The 21,521-nt window shown below is 43.3% G+C and overlaps 1 protein-coding gene across 2 annotated transcripts; it reads left to right on the top strand.

Moving 5' to 3' along the window:
- The first annotated feature begins 2,500 nt into the window (after positions 1-2,500).
- On the top strand, positions 2,501-19,246 carry LOC126716063 (uncharacterized). 2 transcript variants are annotated; one of them, XM_050417000.1, is made up of 2 exons: positions 2,501-2,822; positions 17,784-19,246. In XM_050417000.1, exon 2 carries the CDS (start codon positions 18,277-18,279, stop codon positions 18,841-18,843), a length of 567 nt encoding a protein of 188 aa, XP_050272957.1. In that variant the 5' UTR covers positions 2,501-2,822; positions 17,784-18,276; the 3' UTR covers positions 18,844-19,246. The 2 variants fall into 2 exon arrangements, with proteins under 2 accessions (XP_050272957.1, XP_050272956.1); XM_050416999.1 differs by lacking the exon at positions 2,501-2,822 and adding an exon at positions 3,570-3,678.
- Positions 19,247-21,521: the final 2,275 nt, after the last annotated feature.

Genomic DNA, 21,521 nt, shown 5'->3' with positions numbered 1-21,521 from the left:
GGTTTAAAAAATAACTGCTCATAAATGATAATTATTGCCTTATCCCATCAACTAGAAGTTGAGTCAAAATATAAGGAGGATTAGAGAGCAACACGAAAATCTAGAGCATTGAACCTTCTAATTAAAACACTACTAAAACATGTTGATAGTAAATTTTCCAGAGACAAAATTTCAATGATCAGTTGTATTTGGTGAAGACATCAAGTGACTTCTTGATCATCCAATACTCTGATGGAAATTTTGTTACTTAGTTCCAGTGACACACAACCTTTGGTTTGTCCATACCGTACAAAGTTGTTTTGTGTCTACAAGTTAGATTTCAGTAAGAAAATGTTAAAAAAGACGGAATCTTTGAAGGATCAAGTTGTGTTATATATATCATATATATATATATATGCTTCTTGGTCTATGTGCATAATAATCAATTTTATAAATAAGCAAATTTCTTTTGCATTTAATGCTGCAATGTCATAGCCACTATTTGCATTTAAGGTAATAATTATCATTTATGAGCAGTTATTTAATAAAATCATTATTTTTGTAGATTTATTAGTGGATTAATGATATGGCAAAATCTAGACCATTTATTATATAAGAACTCTACATGGTAGTAGAGTGGTAGTAGAGTACCTAGGAACTCTAGAAGATCTCAATCCGTAGTCTATATACATGGTTCAAGTTACACGTTTTCTAACATTAAGCAATGTTACACCATCTTCTCTGGTTGCCTGACATGCCTGTTTCTCCAAGCCCGTTAATCGATCCGTTATAAAATTTATAAAACAAAATTTCACTGCAACTTCTCTTCTTTGATTCCCTACTCTGATTCATGATCATGGCGATTCCTCATGGCATGGCTGAACAAGCCAAATTCAAGGCTTACACGGCCTTCTCCACTGGCGAATTCTCTTCTGCGTTCGCCCTTTCTCGAAGGCGATGTCTGTCGGTCCCTCCAACTACCTCCTCTACTCAAACCGATCCGCCACCTACGCTCGTACCGGCAAGTACTCCGAGGCCTTGGCCGACGCCGTGAAAACGGTTCAGCTCAAGCCTGACTGGCCCAAGGGCTACTTCCGGCTCGGCGAGGCTGATTTCGGCTTGGACCACTTCGACGAAGCTGTAGCGGCATAGACGAAAGGCCTTGAGTGCGACCCCTACGACGAAGGCCTTAAAGTCGGCTTAGCAAAAGCACGGTCCGCCACTTCTCAGTCGGAGAGGAAGGCGCTGGCTCAGAAGGAAAAAGGATTTGGGGAATTCGGCGTGTATGGTGAAGGGTTTCGATACGGCGATTACGCATTATACGAAGGCGATCGAGTTGAATGATGAGGACATTTCGTTTCTCTTGATCGAGCCCTTACTTATTTGAAAATGGGACAGGTATGATATGGGCCTAAATTGTCCTTATAAGTGAGGCTCCACATGTTGAAACTATGCTCTAATACAATGATTATTGATTGTCTTGAACAATTAGAAAATAGTGAATTTAATTGTTTAACCTAGCAATTCACATGTGGTTAAAATGTGATATAATCTTAAAATTGTTTACTACACTTTAAAAAGAAGCACAAATCATATTAGAGTAAATTGCATTACTCTTTTTTCTTTTTTTAATAAGTTTATAGTCTCAACAATTTCACAAAATATTTCACCATTGTCAAGTGGCAAGTTGTGAAAGGCAAATGATAAAGGGATGTTTGATTTAGATGTGAAACATTAAAAACTAGTAAACTCGATTGTTATGAAAAATATTAAGTCTTTTTGGCTAACGTAGGGTTTTAGTGCATTTCACAAAGTGACCCTATCGTATACACACCGGATAAATACCGGGTAAACTGCATTTATTAGTATACTTCACTTTCACCCATGCCTCATGAGGATAAATTGCTTCGTCAAGGATGAAAATCTCCTGGATTACCAAGTAATTGGTTTTAGGAGGTGGGGTCAGTTGCCCATAGGAATTTGCTTAACAATGAAAATTGTTGTATAGTATGCTCTACACCATGCAACTAATATGAGTGAATTTCTCCTATGTCATCTAAGAAAAAAAAGTATACTTCACTCACACCCAATGACCTAAATCCTATCATCTTGACAACACTGATGTGTATATAAACATGTAATCCATTTAATAATAAGGTAATATGGCTTTAATTGTGATGTGTTTGGAATTTTTGGATGCTCACATAGAATTGGCTCATGTGCCATTGTTTTAGCTTATAGATGGAGCAGCATCAGAAGGAGATCGTTCATTCTTTTTATATCCTTTTGAGCATCAAACTGTTTTTCTGACAATGTTTTGCCACCATCTAAAATGGTCCTAGTTACTGGCGACACTATACTTGTTGCTATGCAATGTATGCATTGATTCTGAAACATGTGTACTGAGTTCCCTTCCTGTTATAGTTTGATGCTTACACACAGCCAAGATATGATATAAATACTGGATGTATTAAACTGTCTGATATTGTCATTTATTTATTTTTAACACGCTCTGATCCAACTACTAATGTTATTGTTGGTTCAATATGTGGAATGTATTAAAGATTGTGATAAGGCTGTTGAATTTGAAAGTGGAAGAAAGCTGAGATCAGACTCTAAGATGATAGCAATAGCTTTGACTAGGAAGGGAACTGCCCTGGTGAAAATGGCAAAATGCTCTAAGGACTATGAACCTGCTATTGAGATTTTCCAGTAAGCTCTTACAGAGCATCACAACCCTGACACATTGAAGGAGCTAGATGATGCTATAAAAGCAAAGAGGGATCTAGAGCTACTACTAGAGTCCTTTGATCCAAAATCTGCTGATGAGGAACTTAAGAAAGGTATTCCCTCCCTAGAACACTAAACCTATTGTTTTATTTGTCTTATGCATAGGGACGGAACCAGAATTTTAATCTAGGAGGCCAAAGTATAAACAATTTTTTCTTTTATGCAAACTAAACACATTATCAATTGGTGATTTGCAATATCTGGCCGGAAATATGAACATTCTAAGTCAATTGGAAACAAAAAGGGAATGTGAGGAGGAAGATTTTTACAAGTGGCGTATATATGGGAAGAAGGTTAAAGGCAGTGAATATCCACGAAGCTACTACAAATGTACATATCCGAATTGTCCTGCCAAAAAAAAGGTTGAGCGTTCTCATGCAGGACATATAACTGAAATTGTCTACAAAGGTACTTATAATCATCCAAAGCCTCAACGCAGTATTATGCGAGCAAAAGAAGTTAGTGATCTAAGTGAAAATATAAATTCTCAAGCTAAGCTAGATTTGGGTTTGCAAAGCTAGGCTAGAAATTGGAACAAGTCAAGTCAAGTGGTACCAGCTTATACATTTCTTGAGAGCGAGAGGGATCAAGAATCTACTCAAACAGTACTCACTCAGTTAACTGGATCAAGAGACAGTGAGGGGGTTGGTGATGCAAAAACAATAGAAGAGGGGAATGGGCCAAGTCCAAAGAAAAGGCATGTTCTGACCTATTATTGTACATATTCATCCTTTTACCCTTTTTTGTTTTTTGTGATTTTTGAAAAAAAAAAAAAATATATATATATATATATATATATTTTTTCCTTGGAGTGCAGGATGAAAGATGCTGGGACATCTGAGGTCCCTTTGTCACACAAGACTGTGGCAGAACCAAAAATTGCGGTGGGCAAAGGCAATCCTTATCAAGGTGGTAAATCCATCTGTTTCTTTCTTTCTTTTTTTGTGTGTGTGTGTGTGTGTGTGTGTGTGTGTGTGTGTTTTGTTCTCATGATTGCATGGTGCAATTGGATTCTAAAAATAAATCACTATTTTTCTGACAAGAAAATTTAAATCATATAAATTGAGTGACAGAGTTGCATCAACTTTGACCCCAGTTAAATGGCTTCTTGTATAAATAAATTACCTCTAAGATGAAGCTTTAGGGTTTAAATAATTTGAAGTGTGGCGAGCTTTTTATTTTTATTGTCTGATCTGATTTGCAATCAACTTTTAAAAATGATTTATTTATAATTTGTCTCCAATTTTTTTTTAATTTAATATATATTAAAGGGACTGAAGCTTACAATCCTAAAATATGGTTAAACATGTCAATGAGGCTGTCTATTAAAGTTAAAGAGTTATTTTTTTTGGATAGGTAACTAGTGCATTTTTATTGGTCAATAAAAGTATAAACTTTGAGTTTACGATGATGAATACAAAGGAACAAGGAATACATAAATACAAATAATCAAATTACTGGTATAAGAGAAGCTAGGAATCAAGAATGGATGAACAATCTAAGGAACCCCAATACCTAGACCAATCAAAGACAGTTCTGGCACAAATATTTGAGTTAATCCAATGAGTTTTCAATGTCCTCAAACAAATGAAGATTCCACTCCTTCCATACAATCCACGTCAAACAACCTAGAATCATGTTCTAAATATCTAAGCCCTTCTTCCCAAGCCAATTCCTCCAACAAAACAATAAACTCACAATAAAGTTTGGCATGACCCAATGAGTCCCAAATATCTTAAACACGTCCACCTACAGAGTATGGGAGACATCACAATGAAGAAGTAAGAGATGATCCATTGATTCCCCAATACTTTGACACATACAACACCAATTCACTTGTGGAAATCCTCTCCTCACAAGATTATCCAAAGAAAGGATCCGACATAAAGTTGCTGTCCACATAAAGAAAGCTACCCTTTTAGGAAACTTAACTTTCCAAATACCCTTACGTGGAAATGGAGAATTAGTAGCACCTCAAATCTCTTGATAAAAAAACCAAGTCTCAAACTTGCCACTCCCTTTGAGGCTCTAACGCATCCTGTTGGCTATCACTTCACTCACCATTTGGAACCCAAGAGTAAATGTGATCAAGAAAAGAGAAAATCACCTCTAATTCTCAATCATAAAAATCTCTGTGAATTCTCAAGTTCCAAGTCCTATTATTCCCATCTACCTAGTGGTTCAAACCATTAGAGATAAAAGCTTCCTTATCACATTAACATTCAAAAAGATTAGGGTAAAGAGTCTTAAAAGAAGTGTCCCCAGACCACCAATCATGCCAAATAATAATATGATTACCCTCTCTAGCTTCGAAAGCCAAATGTTCAGAAAAACTATCCCACCTACTTGTATACTACACCATAAACCACACCCATGAGCCCCCTAACTAACTTTAGTACTCCTCCCCCTTCTATCCCCATATTTGGTGGGAATAACCTGTCTTCATAAATCAATTTTTTTTTTAATTTTTTTTTATGACATAAGAGAACTTCAATTAGATTAGTTGCATGTTGCATAGCATACTGTACAAAAATTCTCATTGTTAATTAAACTTCTACAGGCAACAAACTCTACCTGCCCGGACTGGTTACCAGGTAATTTAGGAGTTTTGCACCCCTGACAGGCTAAGCAATTTATCCTCATGCCCAGGAGGGAAACTTCATGTCCAAACCTCCATAATCATTTCCCTAGCAATGCTTACCTCAATGTGATAAAAAAACCCTTGTCCCTTGCCACCAAGGGGTATTTGAAGCCCTCCTCTGACGCCCCTTAGAAGAAATTTCTCTAAATTTTTTCCAATCTGTCAGCCACAAATTTAGGGATGGTAAACAAAGAAAAATAGTATGTTGGAAGGCTTGACAGAGTGCTTTTCAACAAAGTGAGTCTACCTCCCTTTGATAAGTAGAGTCGCTACCAACTAGAAAGTTTCTTTTCCATCTAATCCAAAATGGGATTCCAAATAGAAGTTGCCTTTAAACAATGTACCCAAAGACATTCCGAAATATTTCATTGGCAAATTACCCACCCTACATTGAAGTATACTAGCTTAATCATCCAGGTTACTCACCTTCCAATAGTGGACAATTTTACTTTTCCCCACATTAACCTTCTGTACGGCACCGAGACCCCAAAGCCCATACCGGCCTTGAGCCCAAGCCCATACAGGCCTTGGGCCCAGGCCCATACCGGTTTTGGGTGCAGGCCCAGCGGAAAGGTCCAGTTACCCTACGCCCTTCTTGAAACTGCCTTAACGTGAAAACAAGTTTTGGGGTCTGAGTTCCAATAGACGATCGGTTTAACTTTCCCAGGCAAGCGAATTGGCCGTGTCCGAGAAAGTCATGATATGCACGGGAAACTGAATTGCCGAACATAATCGATCAAGCTGGAACCAAGTTCCAAGGCCATAAATGCTGCACCGCCCTCTCACCTAAACATCCACTTTAACCAGATAATATTGGACCTTTAGTAGCACTAACGGTGGCTGTAATCATAATCTCCCCACTAACCTTGGTTATAAATAAAAGAAATTTGGGAGAAGAAGGGGTTCAGAAAAACTGAGAGAAAACTGTCAAGTGAGAAAGAATAAACTGAGTGTTGCTTTGAGTCTCTCTGCCGAGAACAACCCAAAGTAGGAAATCCTCAAACCCACTACAAATAAATTGTGAGCCCAAGTAATTTAAGGCCCAGAAGTCTCGTACTTGGTTCTTACAATTGGCGCCCACTGTGGGGCTCTCCTATGAAGCTGTGGTTCGATTGAGACTTAAACAAGGGAAATGTCTGAGGAGCGTTCAGGAGGGCATGCTCCGAGCAGTTCTATAGGATCTTCTCGGGGATCGACGTGGAGGGAGAGAAGGCAGAAACGGCGGGAGGATAGGGAGCATCCAAGAGGAGAGGAAAGGTCCGGATTGGGAGAAGGATCGGCCCAGACACACCGGACGATTTCAGGCGTCTCAGCGCATCGGCAATATGATGATAGAGACTGAGAGCTGGAGCGGTTACGCAGATTGGTAATGGATTTGGAGCTGGAAGCAAGGGGTCGGCGCCACAAAAGGAACCGCAACCCCCAACAAAGGAGAAATCGGGGTGAGGAGGGCTCCAACCGATCTGGTACGCAACAATACCGAGACCGATCACGCTCTCAAGAGTCACACCGGCACTCCCGGGAGACACGTCATCAACGGGACCGTTCCCGATCGCATGGATATGATGACCGAGGATCAGAGTCGCCGGAGGAGCGGCGGCACCACAATGCCGCAATGGACGCCATGAGCAGAGCCTTGCGGATGGCAGCCCGGTCTCCATTCTCCGATGAGATTGAACGGGCCCCTATGCCGAGCAGATTCACGTGACCGCCATTCAATTCCTATGAGGGGAGGACAGACCCCGTGGAGCATGTCAGTCATTAAATCCACATAATGTCGTTGCATGCGCACAATGATGCACTGATGTGTAAAGTATTCCCCTCTAGCCTCGGCTCAACGGCCCTGAGATGGTTCAATGGGTTACGGAAAGGCTCCATACACAGCTTTGCCGAGGTGATACAAGAATTCGGCAGTAGATTTGTGACATGTAGCCGAGTGCAACAGCCGGTTGACGCGCTACTTTCCATGAAGATGAGGGTCAGGGAAACCCTTCGGAGTTATGCCAGCCGATACTGGGAACTCTACAACGAGATTAGTGGAGGGAATGAGAAAATTGCGGCGAGCACCTTCAGGATGGGGCTCCCCGAAGACTCTGAGTTACGGGAGTCGTTGACGAAAAGACCCCCCAAGGATATGAGGCAACTGATGAGGTGCATAGAAGAGTACAAACGCTTGGAGGACGACCGGCTGCAGAGCAGGGGGAAAGCCCCATTAATTGTGAGATCTCGGCAAGGCGTTTTGCCGACAAAACCAAAGAGAGACTTCAGAATGGCAGAACCAGAGGTACAAATCGAAAGGGTAAATGTGGCATTTAAGGAGCCCGTGCACAAAATCTTGGAGCGGATCAAGAACGAGTCATTCTTCAGATGGCCAAACAAAATGGGGGGCGACCCATCTCGGAGGAACCAAAACCTGTACTGCACCTACCACAGAGACAAGGAACACACCACCGAGCAGTGTCGGGTATTAAAGGATCACCTCGGGCAGCTGGTAAAGGCAGGGTACTTGAAAGAGTTCATTGCAGACTCCGCTCGCCAAGAAGCCGGACAGGGCGTCCAACAGAAAAGGAACCCCCTCTCGCCTCCACTGGGGGTAATCGAAGTCATCCATGCTGTACCGAGAGGAACAGCAGCAACAAAAAGGGTATTGACAGTGGCTTGCACGGGAGGAGGATCAGCCGAGAAGAAAAAGAAAGTTGGACGGCTTAACATCTCGTTCGGGGAAGACGATTTGGAAGGAACGGTCCAACCCCATGACGACGCTTTGGTGGTCACGGCCCGGATAGGCGAGTTCTTGGTGAAGAGGGTAATGATTGATCAAGGGAGCGGGGCTGACGTCATGTACCCAGACCTCTTCGAAGGGCTCGGATTAAGGACCCAGGATTTGGCGAAGTATGACACGCCGCTGGTCTCATTTGACGGGAGAGTCGTTATTCCCGAAGGACAAATCTCTCTCCCGGTGGATATGGAAGGCAAGGGAGTTATAGTTACCTTCATAGTAGTCCGATCATTCTCGCCGTACACCGCAATCCTGGGGAGGCCGTGGATTCACGCCATGGAGGCTGTCCCGTCCACCCTCCACGTGAAAGTAAAATTTCCTACTGAGTATGGAATTGCCAAGGTAAGGGGGAACCAACAAGTGGCGAGGCAGTGCCTTGTCGCCGCGGCCACATGGAAAAGTGAACAACCCGGACAAGCTGAGCAGGCCGATAAAGAAACTTCATAGCAATTACAGAGGCCCCGAGGGGAAGTGGGGCCGGACGTGGCCGAAGAGGTATTGAAGGTTAGGATTCTTCCAGATACTGACAAGTATTTTCAGATAGGCACAAGCATGAATGACCGGGAAATGGTAGAGATGTTGTTGTTCCTTTTGCAGAACGTAGATGTTTTCGCGTGGAACCCGTACGAAGTGCCCGGCGTAGACCCCGAGTTCATTGTCCACAAACTCAACGTGGACCCATCATTTCCCCCGAAGAAGCAGAAACCGAGAAGAGCATCAAAAGAACACGTCGATGCAGTAAACCTGGAGGTCCAGCAGCTGAAGGAGGCCAGGGTCATAAAAGAAATATTCTTCCCGAGATGGCTAGCAAACACTGTCGTAGTGAAGAAGAAGAACGGTAAATGGAGAGTTTGTGTGGACTTCACAGATTTGAACAGAGTGTGTCCCAAAGACCCATTCCCAAAGCCCAAGATTGATCAACTAGTAGACGCCACGTACGGGCACCCGAGGATGAGCTTCCTGGATGCCTTCCAAGGCTACCACCAAATTGCCTTGGCGCTCGAGGACCGAGAAAAGACAGCATTTATATCCCCGAACGCAAACTATCACTACGAGGTCATGCCGTTTGGATTGAAGAATGCCGGGGCCACCTACCAGCGTATGATGACGAGAATGTTCCGAGAAAAAATTGGATGCACGGTTGAAGTTTATATTGACGACATGGTGGTTAAAAGCAGAAAAGAGTCGCAGCATACGGAAGACCTTCGGGGAGTATTCGAGATACTACGGCGGCACAAATTACGCCTGAATGCCGAAAAGTGCACTTTCGGAGTGGGGGCTGGCAAGTTCCTGGGTTATCTGATCTCCACTCGAGGAATAGAGGCTAACCCCGACCAAATAGAGGCCGTCAATCGCCTCAAACCACCGAGCAATCCTAAGGAGGTGCAAGTGCTCACTGGAATGTTAGCCGCCCTGAACCGATTCATCTCCAAGTTTGCCGATCGCTACCGGCCATTCTATCAACTTCTGAAGAAGTGGAAGGGGTTTCGTTGGGACAAGGGATGTGATGAGGCTTTTCGAGAGCTGAAAGAATACTTGGCAAAGGCGCCGAGGTTGACGGCCCTGGAGCCCGGAGAGGATTTGTTTATGTACCTCTCAGTTACCGAGCATGCCGTAAGTGCTGTGTTGCTAAGGGACCAAGGAGTACAAATGCCAGTGTATTACGTAAGCAAAACCTTGGTAGATGCCGAGACAAGGTACCTGCCCCTGGAGAAGTTAGTTTTAGCCCTGGTGCACGCCACGAGGAAGTTGCCACATTACTTCTAGGCTCACACGGTGTTCGTCCTCACCGAGTATTCGTTACAGTCACTGTTGAAGAGATCGGATTTCACGGGCCGAATTGCCAAATGGGGGACTCAGTTGGGATCGTTTGACATAAGATACCGACCTAGGAGCTCGGTGAAGGGACAGGTTCTCGCAGATTTCATCGCATTCACACCTAAGAACGATGGCAAAGTAATCTGTAGTGCAGAAATTCGCCCGTGGAGGGTATTTGTGGACGGCGCTTCAAATGCTATGGGGGTCGGGGCTGGCATTATCATAATCACCCCTGAGGTCATACGATTGGAACACTCCTTCAGGTTGGGATTCAAAGTCTCAAACAATGAAGCCGAGTATGAGGCCCTACTGGCCGGCTTGAGGGCCGTATTGCATCTGGGTGCAAAAGATGTAGAAATTTACTCGGACTCTAGGCTGGTTGTTTATCAGATCACAGGAGACTTCGAGGCTTGGGACTCTCGAATGAAGGCTTATCTGAGTACGGCCAAGCAGATCATCAGCCAATTCGGAACAGTAAAAGTATCCCAGGTAGCTCGGTCACAAAATAAGCACGCCGATTCCCTTGCCACGTTAGCCTCATCGGCTACGGAGGACGCGCCTCGGTTAGTCACAATAGAACTTATAAGGGAGCCAAGTATCAGTGTGAAGAGTGTCCCCGACCAAGCCAGAGTAGAGGTTGCGCAGGCAGCAGTGGCTAATCCGTGTTGGATGAAGCCTATCATAGATTTCCTTACCGAGGATATAGTTCCAGAGGATGAGGACGAGGCCAAGAAGATTCGTCGGGTTGCTCCCTGGTACTGGCTGTCCTTGGACCGCAAATTGTACTGAAGGTCCTTCATTGGCCCTTTTGTGCTTGCATCCCGAGAAAGTCAGGGAGCTTCTGACTGAGCTACATGAGGGAGTGTGTGGCAGACATGTTGGGGACGATCTTTAGCACACAGAGCGATGACCCAAGGGTTTTGGTGGCCTCAGATGCAGAAGGATGCCGCTGAATATGTTCGGAGCTGCGAACAGTGTCAAAAGCATGCCCCTTTGATCCATCAGCCTGCAGGGCGTCTGAATCCTGTCAGCAGCCCGTGGCCGTTCGCACAGTGGGGGCTCGACATTCTCGGACCATTCCCCCGAGCAACGGGGAACCGCCATTTTGTATTGGTGGTAGTAGATTACTTCACGAAGTGGGCGGAAGCTGAGGCCTTGGCCAATATCCGGGATACTGACGTGAAAAAGTTTGTATGGAAAAACATAATTACAAGGTTTGGGGTGCCAAATGCGCTAGTAACGGACAATGGGCTACAGTTCGACAGCAAAGCTTTTCGGACCTTCTGCAGCGAACTTGGCATCAGGAACAAATATTCAACCCCGGCTTACCCACAAAGCAACGGTCAAGCTGAGGCAGTAAACAAGACTATTCTGAATGGTCTCAAGAGGAGGTTGGACGGGGCGAAAGGAAGATGGGCAGAAGAACTACCCAGTGTATTGTGGGCTTACCGCACGACCCCCAGGAGATCCACGGGGGAAACCTCGTTTTCTCTGACGTACGGAGCGGAAGCGGTGATACCAACCGAGGTGAGCTTATGCAGCGCAAGGGTCGTCGGGTTTGACCCCGTCTAGAACGCCGACCTGATGATGGAGCGTTTGGATTGGTTAGAAGAATGTAAAGAGGCCGCGTCCATACGGCTCGCCGAGTATCAGCAGAAGCTGGCCCAAAGATACAACCGAAATGTAAAGGGGAGGGAATTCAGTGCCGGGGAGCTAGTACTAAGAAAGGTTGTGGGAAACATGCGAGACATAGCTGCAGGGAAGCTTGTCCAAACCTGGGAGGGACCATACAGAGTTACAGCCATCGCGGGTGCAGGGGCCTCCTACTTGGAAGACCTCGACGAGAGGCCGCTTCCCCGGCCATGGAACGCCAACAACTTAAAGAAATTCTATGCATGATTATCCGTGTAAGCCAAAACTTGTATTTCGTTAAAATCAAGATTGTGATGAACTTATTTGTATATGCCGTTTTCGCGACTACACACCAAGAGAATTGCAAATAATATTTCAAGGGACAGAAACCTGACCCTCGGCTTGATCAAAGTCGCCGAGCAGGTGGAAACCTTACAAATAAATCTCTAAGGACAGAAACCTGACCCTCGGCTCGATCAATGTCGCCAAGCAGGTGGAAACCTTGCAAATAAATCTCTTAGGATAGAAACCTGACCCTCGGCTCGATCAAAATCGCCGAGCAGGTGGAAACCTTACAAATAAATCTCTAAGGACAGAAACCTGACCCTCGGCTCGATCAATGTCGCCGAGCAGGTGGAAACCTTGCAAATAAATCTCTTAGGACAGAAACCTGACCCTCGGATCGATCAATATCGCCGAGCACGTGGAAACCTTACAACTAAAATCTTTAAGGACAAAGACCTGGTACTCGGCTCGATTAAAACCGCCGAGCTGGTTCAGACCTTATAACTAAAAACACAAAGGACAAAAGCATGACTCTCGGTTAAGCTAAATGGCCAAAACACTGGCATAATCCCCGTGAAACATACAAATTGACAAAAATTCATGCAACTGATTAAAACGAAAGTCAAACGGAAAGCATTTTACCAGTCAAATAGATAAAGGTAACTGTTCATGCACCACATCCCGGTGCTTTAGGCAAATAAAACCTTTAAAATTAGAAATCTGATAAAAACAAAGTAAAAACACAAAAGGACTATAAGAAAATCAGCTGGAGGGTCGGGCAGGGTCTGTCACTTCTGCCTGGACGGTTAGGGGGAAAGGCGGGTCTTCACCGAGAAGCTCCTGCACAGTCGGGATGCTGGTGGCTTCCATTTCCTCAGGCTCGGCGTGAGCATCAATTTGTTCAACCAGCTCCCTCATACTGGCCGTTTCCTCCTCGTCAATAGCAGTCGGAGCTTCCTGGACGACAGTGACAGGGCTCGGAAAGGGGATTTGGCCGGGGTCTCTCAGATGCGAATCTTCAGGAGCTCCCATTGCTTGGAGAGCGGCAAACCACCCGGCCTCAAAACCCAAATGCTGAGCCCGAGCCACTACCAGCTCTGCTGAATTTTCGGCATCAGCGAAGCCTTCGTCGTACCACTTTTGCTCCGCGGCCGCCAAGGCTGCCCTGAGGTCGGCTAACTCCTCGGCATTGGCAGTGTTGAGGCTGATGGCTTCAGCTAACTTGACCTCCGTCTCATTCTGCTTCACCAGGAGCTCCGCACACCTCTTTTCGGCCAATGCCCGGTTCTTCTCCGCAGCAACAGCCTTTTTCTCGGCAGACTCAGCAGCTTTGAGCTTTTCCTTCGCCGTTTTGGCTGCTGACTCCCGCGCTCCCTTCTCGCGCTCGACTTCTTCGGCTAGATCCCGTGTCTGGCTGGCTACTATGTCAGCCAGTTGGGCAGCCTGGCAAGCCCAAAAATTAATAAAGAAGCAGAAAAGGATGTATGGAAAGAAAACGAATAAGCTAAGTAATTACCGCAATGGCGTGCCACTCTAACCGGCGCCCCACAGACTCCTCGGATCCCTCCTTAAAGGCATGCACGTCCTCGGGAAGAAGAAGACCTTCGGCCAAAGTTTGGGCAATACGGCCGCCCTCGCCCTTCTCCCACATCCGAACACAGGCGGTTGAGGGCAGTGGCTTGCCGTCCAACAGAAACTTTGGCTTCCATGCTGGAGCCACCTGAGAGGAGGACGCAACCCCCGTGCCAGCTTGGGTCGGTGGCTCACAGATAACAATTCCTCCTGTTGGTGGGGGAGGAGTCTGGACTGCGGCATCCCCCGGGCCCGTGGAAGGTTGATCGGTTACTTTCTGCTTCTTACGGGCCCGTCCGGACTACGAAGAGGGTGGAGGCTGAGACACTTGACCCCGACCCTGAGTAGGTGGGGGCTGATTGGGCTGTCGGGCACCGGGCACAAACCGGTCGATGGTCTTGACTTTCCTTGACACCATCCTTCCACTGGGTTGGATAGCTTCAGCTAGCAAGGTAGCCGCTTCTATCGCTTGCTGTTGAGGCTCGGCAGGTGGATTCTCGGGATTGGGCTACTCTTGGACTTGGTCTCCTTGCTGTATGGCTTTGTGGGCTATCTCTCTGAGGCGCTGAGATACCCGTTCCGCGGACTCGTCTCGCAAGGGAGCTAGCTCGTCCGAGCAAGTGAACTGCCGACCAAATTCCCTTGCCTCCCCGGTTGTAAGTTTCGGCGGCAAAAAGTTTGCGTACCGAACGTCTATATATGATAGCAGGGGGCTATCAACTAATAGTGCCTGCTTGAGGGGCTGCCAAGTAGAGTAAACTAGCTCTACTCCGAGGATCAAGTGCGAGGCCCGGAGTTGTCCGTCCCAATGCACGTATATCTCGGAACGGAGGACGAAGTTCAGATCCTTGGCGTGGACGGCTCTGATGTCCGGGACGAACACCTTGCCGTTTGCAAAAGAGCAAGTGTCGCATTAGTATCTAACAATAAAAATTTACTTCAATAAGAAGAAAAGGAGAAGCAGAGGAAAGCAATTATATCAAGGGAATAGTACGAACCCACTTCACGCCGTGAAAGGGGGCAAGGGACGTCCCAGGCAAACCAATTGCCGCGCACCCTTACAAACTCCCCGGCGAAGTTCCTGTTCGAATCAGGTAGGCATGATATCAGCCGTACCCGATTATCTCTTGTCATTAAGTAATAGTTGGTGGATTTGTTCCCACAGAGGCTATACATGTGGTTAATGTCATGGTGGTTTAACTGTAAGTTAAAGGTATGGTTCAACTTACTGACGCAGCTAACTACCCGGTAAAAGTTGGGGGGAAGCTGGTCAGGACACAGCCCGTAGTACGTGAGTGCATTTATCAAAAGGGGATCCACGGGGAACCTAACCCCTCCTTCTAAAACTGATATCAAAGGGAAAAAGGCTGTACCCCGCCCTCGGTGGAGTTCAATATCACTCTCATGGTAGTAGGCCACATCCACGTCATCGGGAACATTAAATTTACTCATAAAGGTGGCTAAAGCAGCCGGGGATTCTAGAAGGTAAGAGTAACCCATCTATAACGACTAAAACTACAAAAGGAGAACTTGAAGAAATAAAGCTGAAGGAACAGGAAGGGGAAGAAAAACTTGCTTTGGGTTCTAAGGAGGAAAAGAACACTGGGCAAGCGAGTAAGTGCACAGAGATTTGGTCGGCAGAGAGTAAGCGCAAAAAATTAGAGGCGAAGGAAAAATGAAATGATGTTCAGAGGGGGACTATTTATAGAGCCAAAAGGAAAGGGGGGGGGGGGAGAAGAAACGTTTAATCAAGCAATGAATGGGCACGATTTACGAGCGGCCCGGCGAATGCCAAACGTAAGTGATTCGCGCGCCGCTTCAGTTCACGAACCGACAGGCAATAATGGCGACTGCATCTGGCGCCGCGAAACGGCGCGTCTTTTGAGATGAATATTAATGAGAAGCCATAGTCACGAGTCCCAGGCTATAAGATTCCCGAGGTCAAAAGTCCCAGACAACTCCTTGATTCTTCTCGGCGACCGAGTATGAATCAAAGGGGGGGCTAATGTACGGCACCGAGACCCCAAAGCCCATACCGGCCTTGAGCCCAAGCCCATACAGGCCCTGGGCCCAGGCCCATACCGGTTTTGGGTGCAGGCCTAGCGGAAAGGTCCAGTTACCCTACGCCCTTCTTGAAACTGCCTTAACGTGAAAACAAGTTTTGGGGTCTGAGTTCCAATAGATGATCGGTTTAACTTTCCCGGGCAAGCGAATTGGCCGTGTCCGGGAAAGTCATGATATGCATGGGAAACTGAATTGCCGAACATAATCGATCAAGCTGGAACCAAGTTCCAAGGCCATAAATGCTGCACCGCCCTCTCACCTAAACATCCACTTTAACCAGATAATATTGGACCTTTAGTAGCACTAACGGTGGCTGTAATCATAATCTCCCCACTAACCTTGGCTATAAATAGAAGAAATTTGGGAGAAGAAGGGGTTCAGAAAAACTGAGAGAAAACAGTCAAGTGAGAAAGAATAAACTGAGTGTTGCTTTGAGTCTCTCTGCCGAGAACGACCCAAAGTAAGAAATCCTCAAACCCACTACAAATAAATTGTGAGCCCAAGTAATTTAAGGCTTAGAAGTCTCGTACTTGGTTCTTACACCTTCAATCCAGTAATTGCTTGAAAACATATAAGAGTCATCCTGATGTAAAACAATCATTCCCTACAAGCATCGCAAAATAAGATAGTGTAATTAGCAAAAAGATGTGTGATACACTCTCCATCTGTGTTATTAAGCCTCACATGAAATCCATGTATTAAACCACTCTCCTCAATTTTCTTCAATATCTTGGGCAAAACCTCCATCATCAGATGAAACAAAAGAGGTGACAAAAGATCTCCTTGTTTCAAACCTCGTGTGCTTAAACCTAGCAAGGGGAGCCATTAACTAATGTTGAGAAATGAACAGTGGTGACACAGGGCCTAATCTACCTCCTCCATCTATCCCCCAAATCCATTCTGCTCAAAAGATTAAACAGAGAATACCAATTCACATGATCATAGGCTTTTTCTATGTCCAGCTTGTAGGCCACATCCGGTATACAACTCTTCAATTTTCTATCTAGGCACTCATTAGCAATGAGTACTAAATCTAAAATCTGCCTACCACTAAAAAACATCTATACTAGGTGCTCAACAATCTCAACCAAGTATCAATCACAACAGAAGCATCCCCTTTGATATCACAAATTTCGCCACAGGGATTGATAAAATCACATAAATTCTTCATAATTACATATAACTCACATAAATTATGCCAATAAGCATGCCATGAAAAAATACACAAAAATATTACAAAATTAGGAATTAAATTGAGATTTTGTGAGAGAGAGAGAGAGAGAGAGGTCGTGTGGGTTTGCAGTGATAGTGGGGCAGGTTGGGTTGGTTGCTGTGGGGGATAGGGGTGGTCAATGGATTGGGAACAAAAATCCGCAAAAATAATTACAAAAAAATGTTCACCGTGGGTTATCTTGGCTAAAACTGGTGGATTGCTGGTCTAATCTGTTGTGTTGGGAGAGCTTTGTTGGTGGGCTCGTGCAATGGTTTCTCTTGTGGTTTGGAGTGGTTAGCTTGGGGGAGGGAGTTGGCTACTTACTCGTGGGTTGGAGGGTGTTCTGTTGTGCTCTTTGAAAATGTTTTATGTGTTAAGGCCAGGCCTAAAACATTTTAGGCCTCTCTCAATTGTGTTTTCCCACTCAACCTAAAATATTTTCAGGAAAACTAGGATTCACCTGCACCAAACACACAAAAACAATGAAAACATTTTTGGAAAGCAACAATCTTTTGCATTACTGTCAACATATTAGGCTTCATGAACTATTCCTTGGTGGTCAAAATATACAACATTTTTTTCTTGAAAAGAAATACCAATTACTTCTTTAAAACAATACTTTTATTTTTTTCATGAACTAACAGATTTTTTTTTTTTTTTTTTTGGGGGGGGGGGAGGGAGGGGGTTTCAGACCACTGAGTTGAATCCCGCTATTAACTTCAATGACCTGCTGCCTGCGTTGAGTTTGTTTTCTTTTAAAATTAGAATTTTATATGTCCTTTGGTCATTGTACTTTTTCTTTCAAGAATTTTTTTTTTTGAATTTCTATTATCATATTTCTTTATAATTTTAAAATGGATGGAAAACTTACTCAATTAATTTAGGGATACTTGGTAAATCTCACATGTGCTTGTTCAATATATATCTTCTCAATCTTTTCTTTTCCTTTTTTTTGGGGATCATTTCTGTATAGGAAGTATAAATTTTCTTGAATTTTTTTTTTTTGGCAGATGAAAACGGTGAAAAACAAATAGCATCAGAGCCTCATGGTATGGTGTTTAACGTTGAACCAGTTAAGATGACTATTTCAAGTGAACAAAAGAAAATTGAAATTGGAGAAATTGGGAATTTAGCTTCACAAGAAAGACAACCAGAGCGTATACAGGTTGAGGAAATGCAACCACAAGCATAAGTACTCAAGGAGTGGCATTTGATGATGGAGCAGTTAAGATCCTTAAATCTATTGGAAAGATGGAATCAGCAGATTGAAGACGTTGAGATGGAACCTGAAGCCAGTGAGCAATGTGGATTATTTCTCATGCAGGGTGGTTTAGGATTAACTAAGCCGCCAAAGGATGATGATTGGAAGAACGCCAAAGAGATTTACTTGATGGACAATGAGTTGTCCATTTAACTGAGAATCCAAGGTGCCCCAATCTGTCAGCTTTGTTCCTTCCAAGAAACTACAAACTGAGAACGATTCCTCCGTCATTTTTTGATTACATGCCAGCCCTTCAAATCCTGAACTTGTCCAGGACTGGTATCAAGTCTTTGCCTGATTCCCTTATCAGATTGGTAAGCCTCAAAAGACTGTTTCTAAATGATTGTCATCGCCTCATGACTTTGTCACCAAAGGTTGGAAATCTCAAGCTGCTTGAGGTTCTTGATCTTGAAGGGGCAAAGATTATGGATTTACCTATGGAGATTAAGGAGTTAACTAATATGAAATGCTTGGAAGTTTCATTTTACGGATATATGAGTAATGGTAGGAGAGCCATGCAGTCAAATGCAGTGGTTCCTTGTGGGGTAATTTCTGCATTGTGTCAGTTAGAAGAATTGAATGTTGATGTGAATCCAGATAACGAGCAGTGGGATGCACATGTGGACGATATTGTTACTGAAGTATGTACCTTAAAGAAGTTGGAAACTCTTAAATTCTATTTTCCAAGGGTGGAACTTTTGAGCACTTTCAGTGGAATAGCCTATCACTGTCTCATTTCAGATTTACTGTTGGCCGCCATGTTAAGCGCATTATGTCTAGAGTCCCACTTGATGTTGAATTTGAGCTAGAACGATGGGAGAGATCCTTGAAATACATAAATGGTGTGGGTGTCCCTAGAGATATTAAAAAGGTACTCCAACATGCCACAGCATTTTTCTTAGACAGGCGTGCAACTGCTAAGAAGCTATCCAATTTTGGGATTCAAAATATGGAGAAACTAAAATGCATAGTTATGGGGGAATGTAATGAGCTTCAAGTGATTATAGATGATGCCGATGGTTATGAAGGGGATGATAGCAACGAAAATGTATCTAAATCCTATTGTACTGAAAAAATTGTTCTTGGATCAATTGAATACCTGTATGTGTATTATATGAAGAGTCTAAGGAGCATATGGGAGGGGTCGGTACAGCAAAATTCTTTGTTTCTTCTCAAGTCCTTGACATTGCGCACGTCCCCAGTTGACCACAATTTTCACACAAGGGTCTTTTAATAACCTATGCAACTTAAAAGAGCTTAAAGTTGAAGACTGCCCCTCTATCAAAGGCATAGTATGTTGCGACATTCCTGCTAAGCATAAAACCTCTTATTTTCTCCCAAAATTGAAGAAGATTTCACTTCATTACATGCCTGGATTAGTTAGCATCTCTGGTGGTTTACGCATTGCACCAAAGTTAGAATGATTGAGTTTTTATAATTGCCCAAATCTTAAGAATCCATTAATCAATGAAGTATTTAGTCAAGATTTGAAAAAGATACAGGGTGAGAGAAGTTGGTGGGAAGCATTGGAGTGGAGCAACGGTCGTCCGGGCAATTTGGACGAAATTTTTGTTCCAATTGACATATGAAATTGCTGAACAATTGAAATATTTGCTAATCAAATTTTGTCTATGCATTGACTTGTGCAAGATCATTGGTTTAATGTCAATGGTAGTATATAACTGATTATAATAAAAAAGATCGTATAACTGAGGCATCCATGGACCGCATTCTATTTGCTCTGCTCATATTCCTGTAGTTCTGTAGCAGCTATGGCGTTTAGACCCTACTTACATTGAATATAGTCCCTCTAGCCTGATCTTTCTCATGCTATTTGAGAAAAAATATGTATTGTGTGTTTAAGTTTATAATTCTCCTATAACACAAAATGATAACGAAATCCAAGTTCATGAATATGTAGGAAATTCTTTCCTGGAATCCTGCAAGGCTGCAATGTACATACTGTAAGCCCAAGTTTATGGATGTGGGCTTAACCTTTGCAACCTAACACATATATGGACCAAAGGTTTTTGTTTTTTGTTTTTAAAAAGTACACATTTCGAGCATAGGTGCCTTGACCTGTTTCTCAAAAAAAAGAAAGAAAAAAAGGAAAAGCGTCCCTTGACCTTCTTAAAATCATGATGTAGATAATATTCGAAAAGAACTTCTTCAAACAGGACTCTCAAAAAAAAAAAAAACTTCTTCAAACAGGTTTAGTGGATTCATTATGTAACGATTCATTAAACAATCAATGTGTAATTTTTTTTCAAGTTAAACCATCCATGTGTAATTTAAATTACATGATTCATTAAATTATTCAAACAAGTCACATATTTATTAAACATGGATGGTCATTTGAATTGTCGCATTGTGTGGGAGTAGATATGAGGAATGCAGTCATAGCTCAATTGATTGACATTTCATGTTGTTTATAAAAAATTGAAAAAAAAAAAAAAAAAAAACAAACAAACAAACAGAGGCATGCAGGTTTCCAACAAAATAAAGCTCTGATGTGCCTGCCGCAATGCGATCACAACTGAAATGAACCTGATGAAATGGGGGCTAACTGTAGTTTAGACTTGCATGATATGCCAGCAGAAGGCCGAGACTATGACTTACATTCTTTGGACATGCCTTTAAGCGCAAAATGTTTGGGCTTTGTCCAAGGGAAACCTCCAAAAGCTGCCTTCATTAAATGAAGAGGATTTCTTCATCAACCGTAGCAAATCTTCGATGTGGCAAAGACTATGCTTGGTGATTTCAAGGAAGCCAATTCATGAACAGCTATTTTGTAGCCAAGAACCACCACAGAGTGGCTTCCACCTAAGCCGGGTTTCTTCAAGATCAACATAGCAGAGGTACTAAGCTCACATAGGCAATGTAGTGTGGGGATATGTCTTCGAGACTCAATTTGAACACCTGATTTGAGAATCCCAAAAATTTGATTCTAAAAATAAAAACCGAAGAATCTAGGTTCAACAAAATAAGAGTAATGTTAGGGGCACAACAAAATCTCACTACATTCCTAAATTAGCATGCCAACTCACACATAAGTTCACCACGATCTCTAATGTAAATTTTTTGGCTTGTTAGTTTAAGAATGTAATGAAATTTTGTTATGTGCCTAATATTACTCACAAAAATAATAATGGCCCCCCAACATGATAGGTAATCTCTTAAAAAAAAAACTCTCAAATAACAATAATAAAAATTAGTTCAAATATAAGAAAAATAGTCTAAACAACAAATATCAACAAAAAGTTCATTCAAAAACAAAAATAAAAATCCCTAATAATTTAAATTCGTAACTTGTTCAACCCATTCCATAAAAATAATCTAAAATTTCGTTTTTTTCCTAAAAAACGGTACCAAGAGATACGTTGTGGACCTTGGTTCTCTTTGACGGCACCCACAACTTTGCTCTTCTTGGCAACTTGTCTTGTAATCGCAGCAAGTATCATTTATTGCTCTCTCTCTCTCTCTCTCT

The sequence above is a fragment of the Quercus robur genome, chromosome 2, assembly GCF_932294415.1.
Source record: "Quercus robur chromosome 2, dhQueRobu3.1, whole genome shotgun sequence".
NCBI lineage: Eukaryota > Viridiplantae > Streptophyta > Magnoliopsida > Fagales > Fagaceae > Quercus > Quercus robur.
The sequence above is the reverse complement of the archived record's forward strand: the minus strand, read 5'-3'. Positions and strand labels throughout refer to the sequence as shown.

Bases quoted from the DNA above. Each gene is read 5' to 3' on its own strand.
- LOC126716063 (XM_050417000.1), top strand. From the start codon at position 18,277: ATGCCAGCCCTTCAAATCCTGAACTTGTCCAGGACTGGTATCAAGTCT.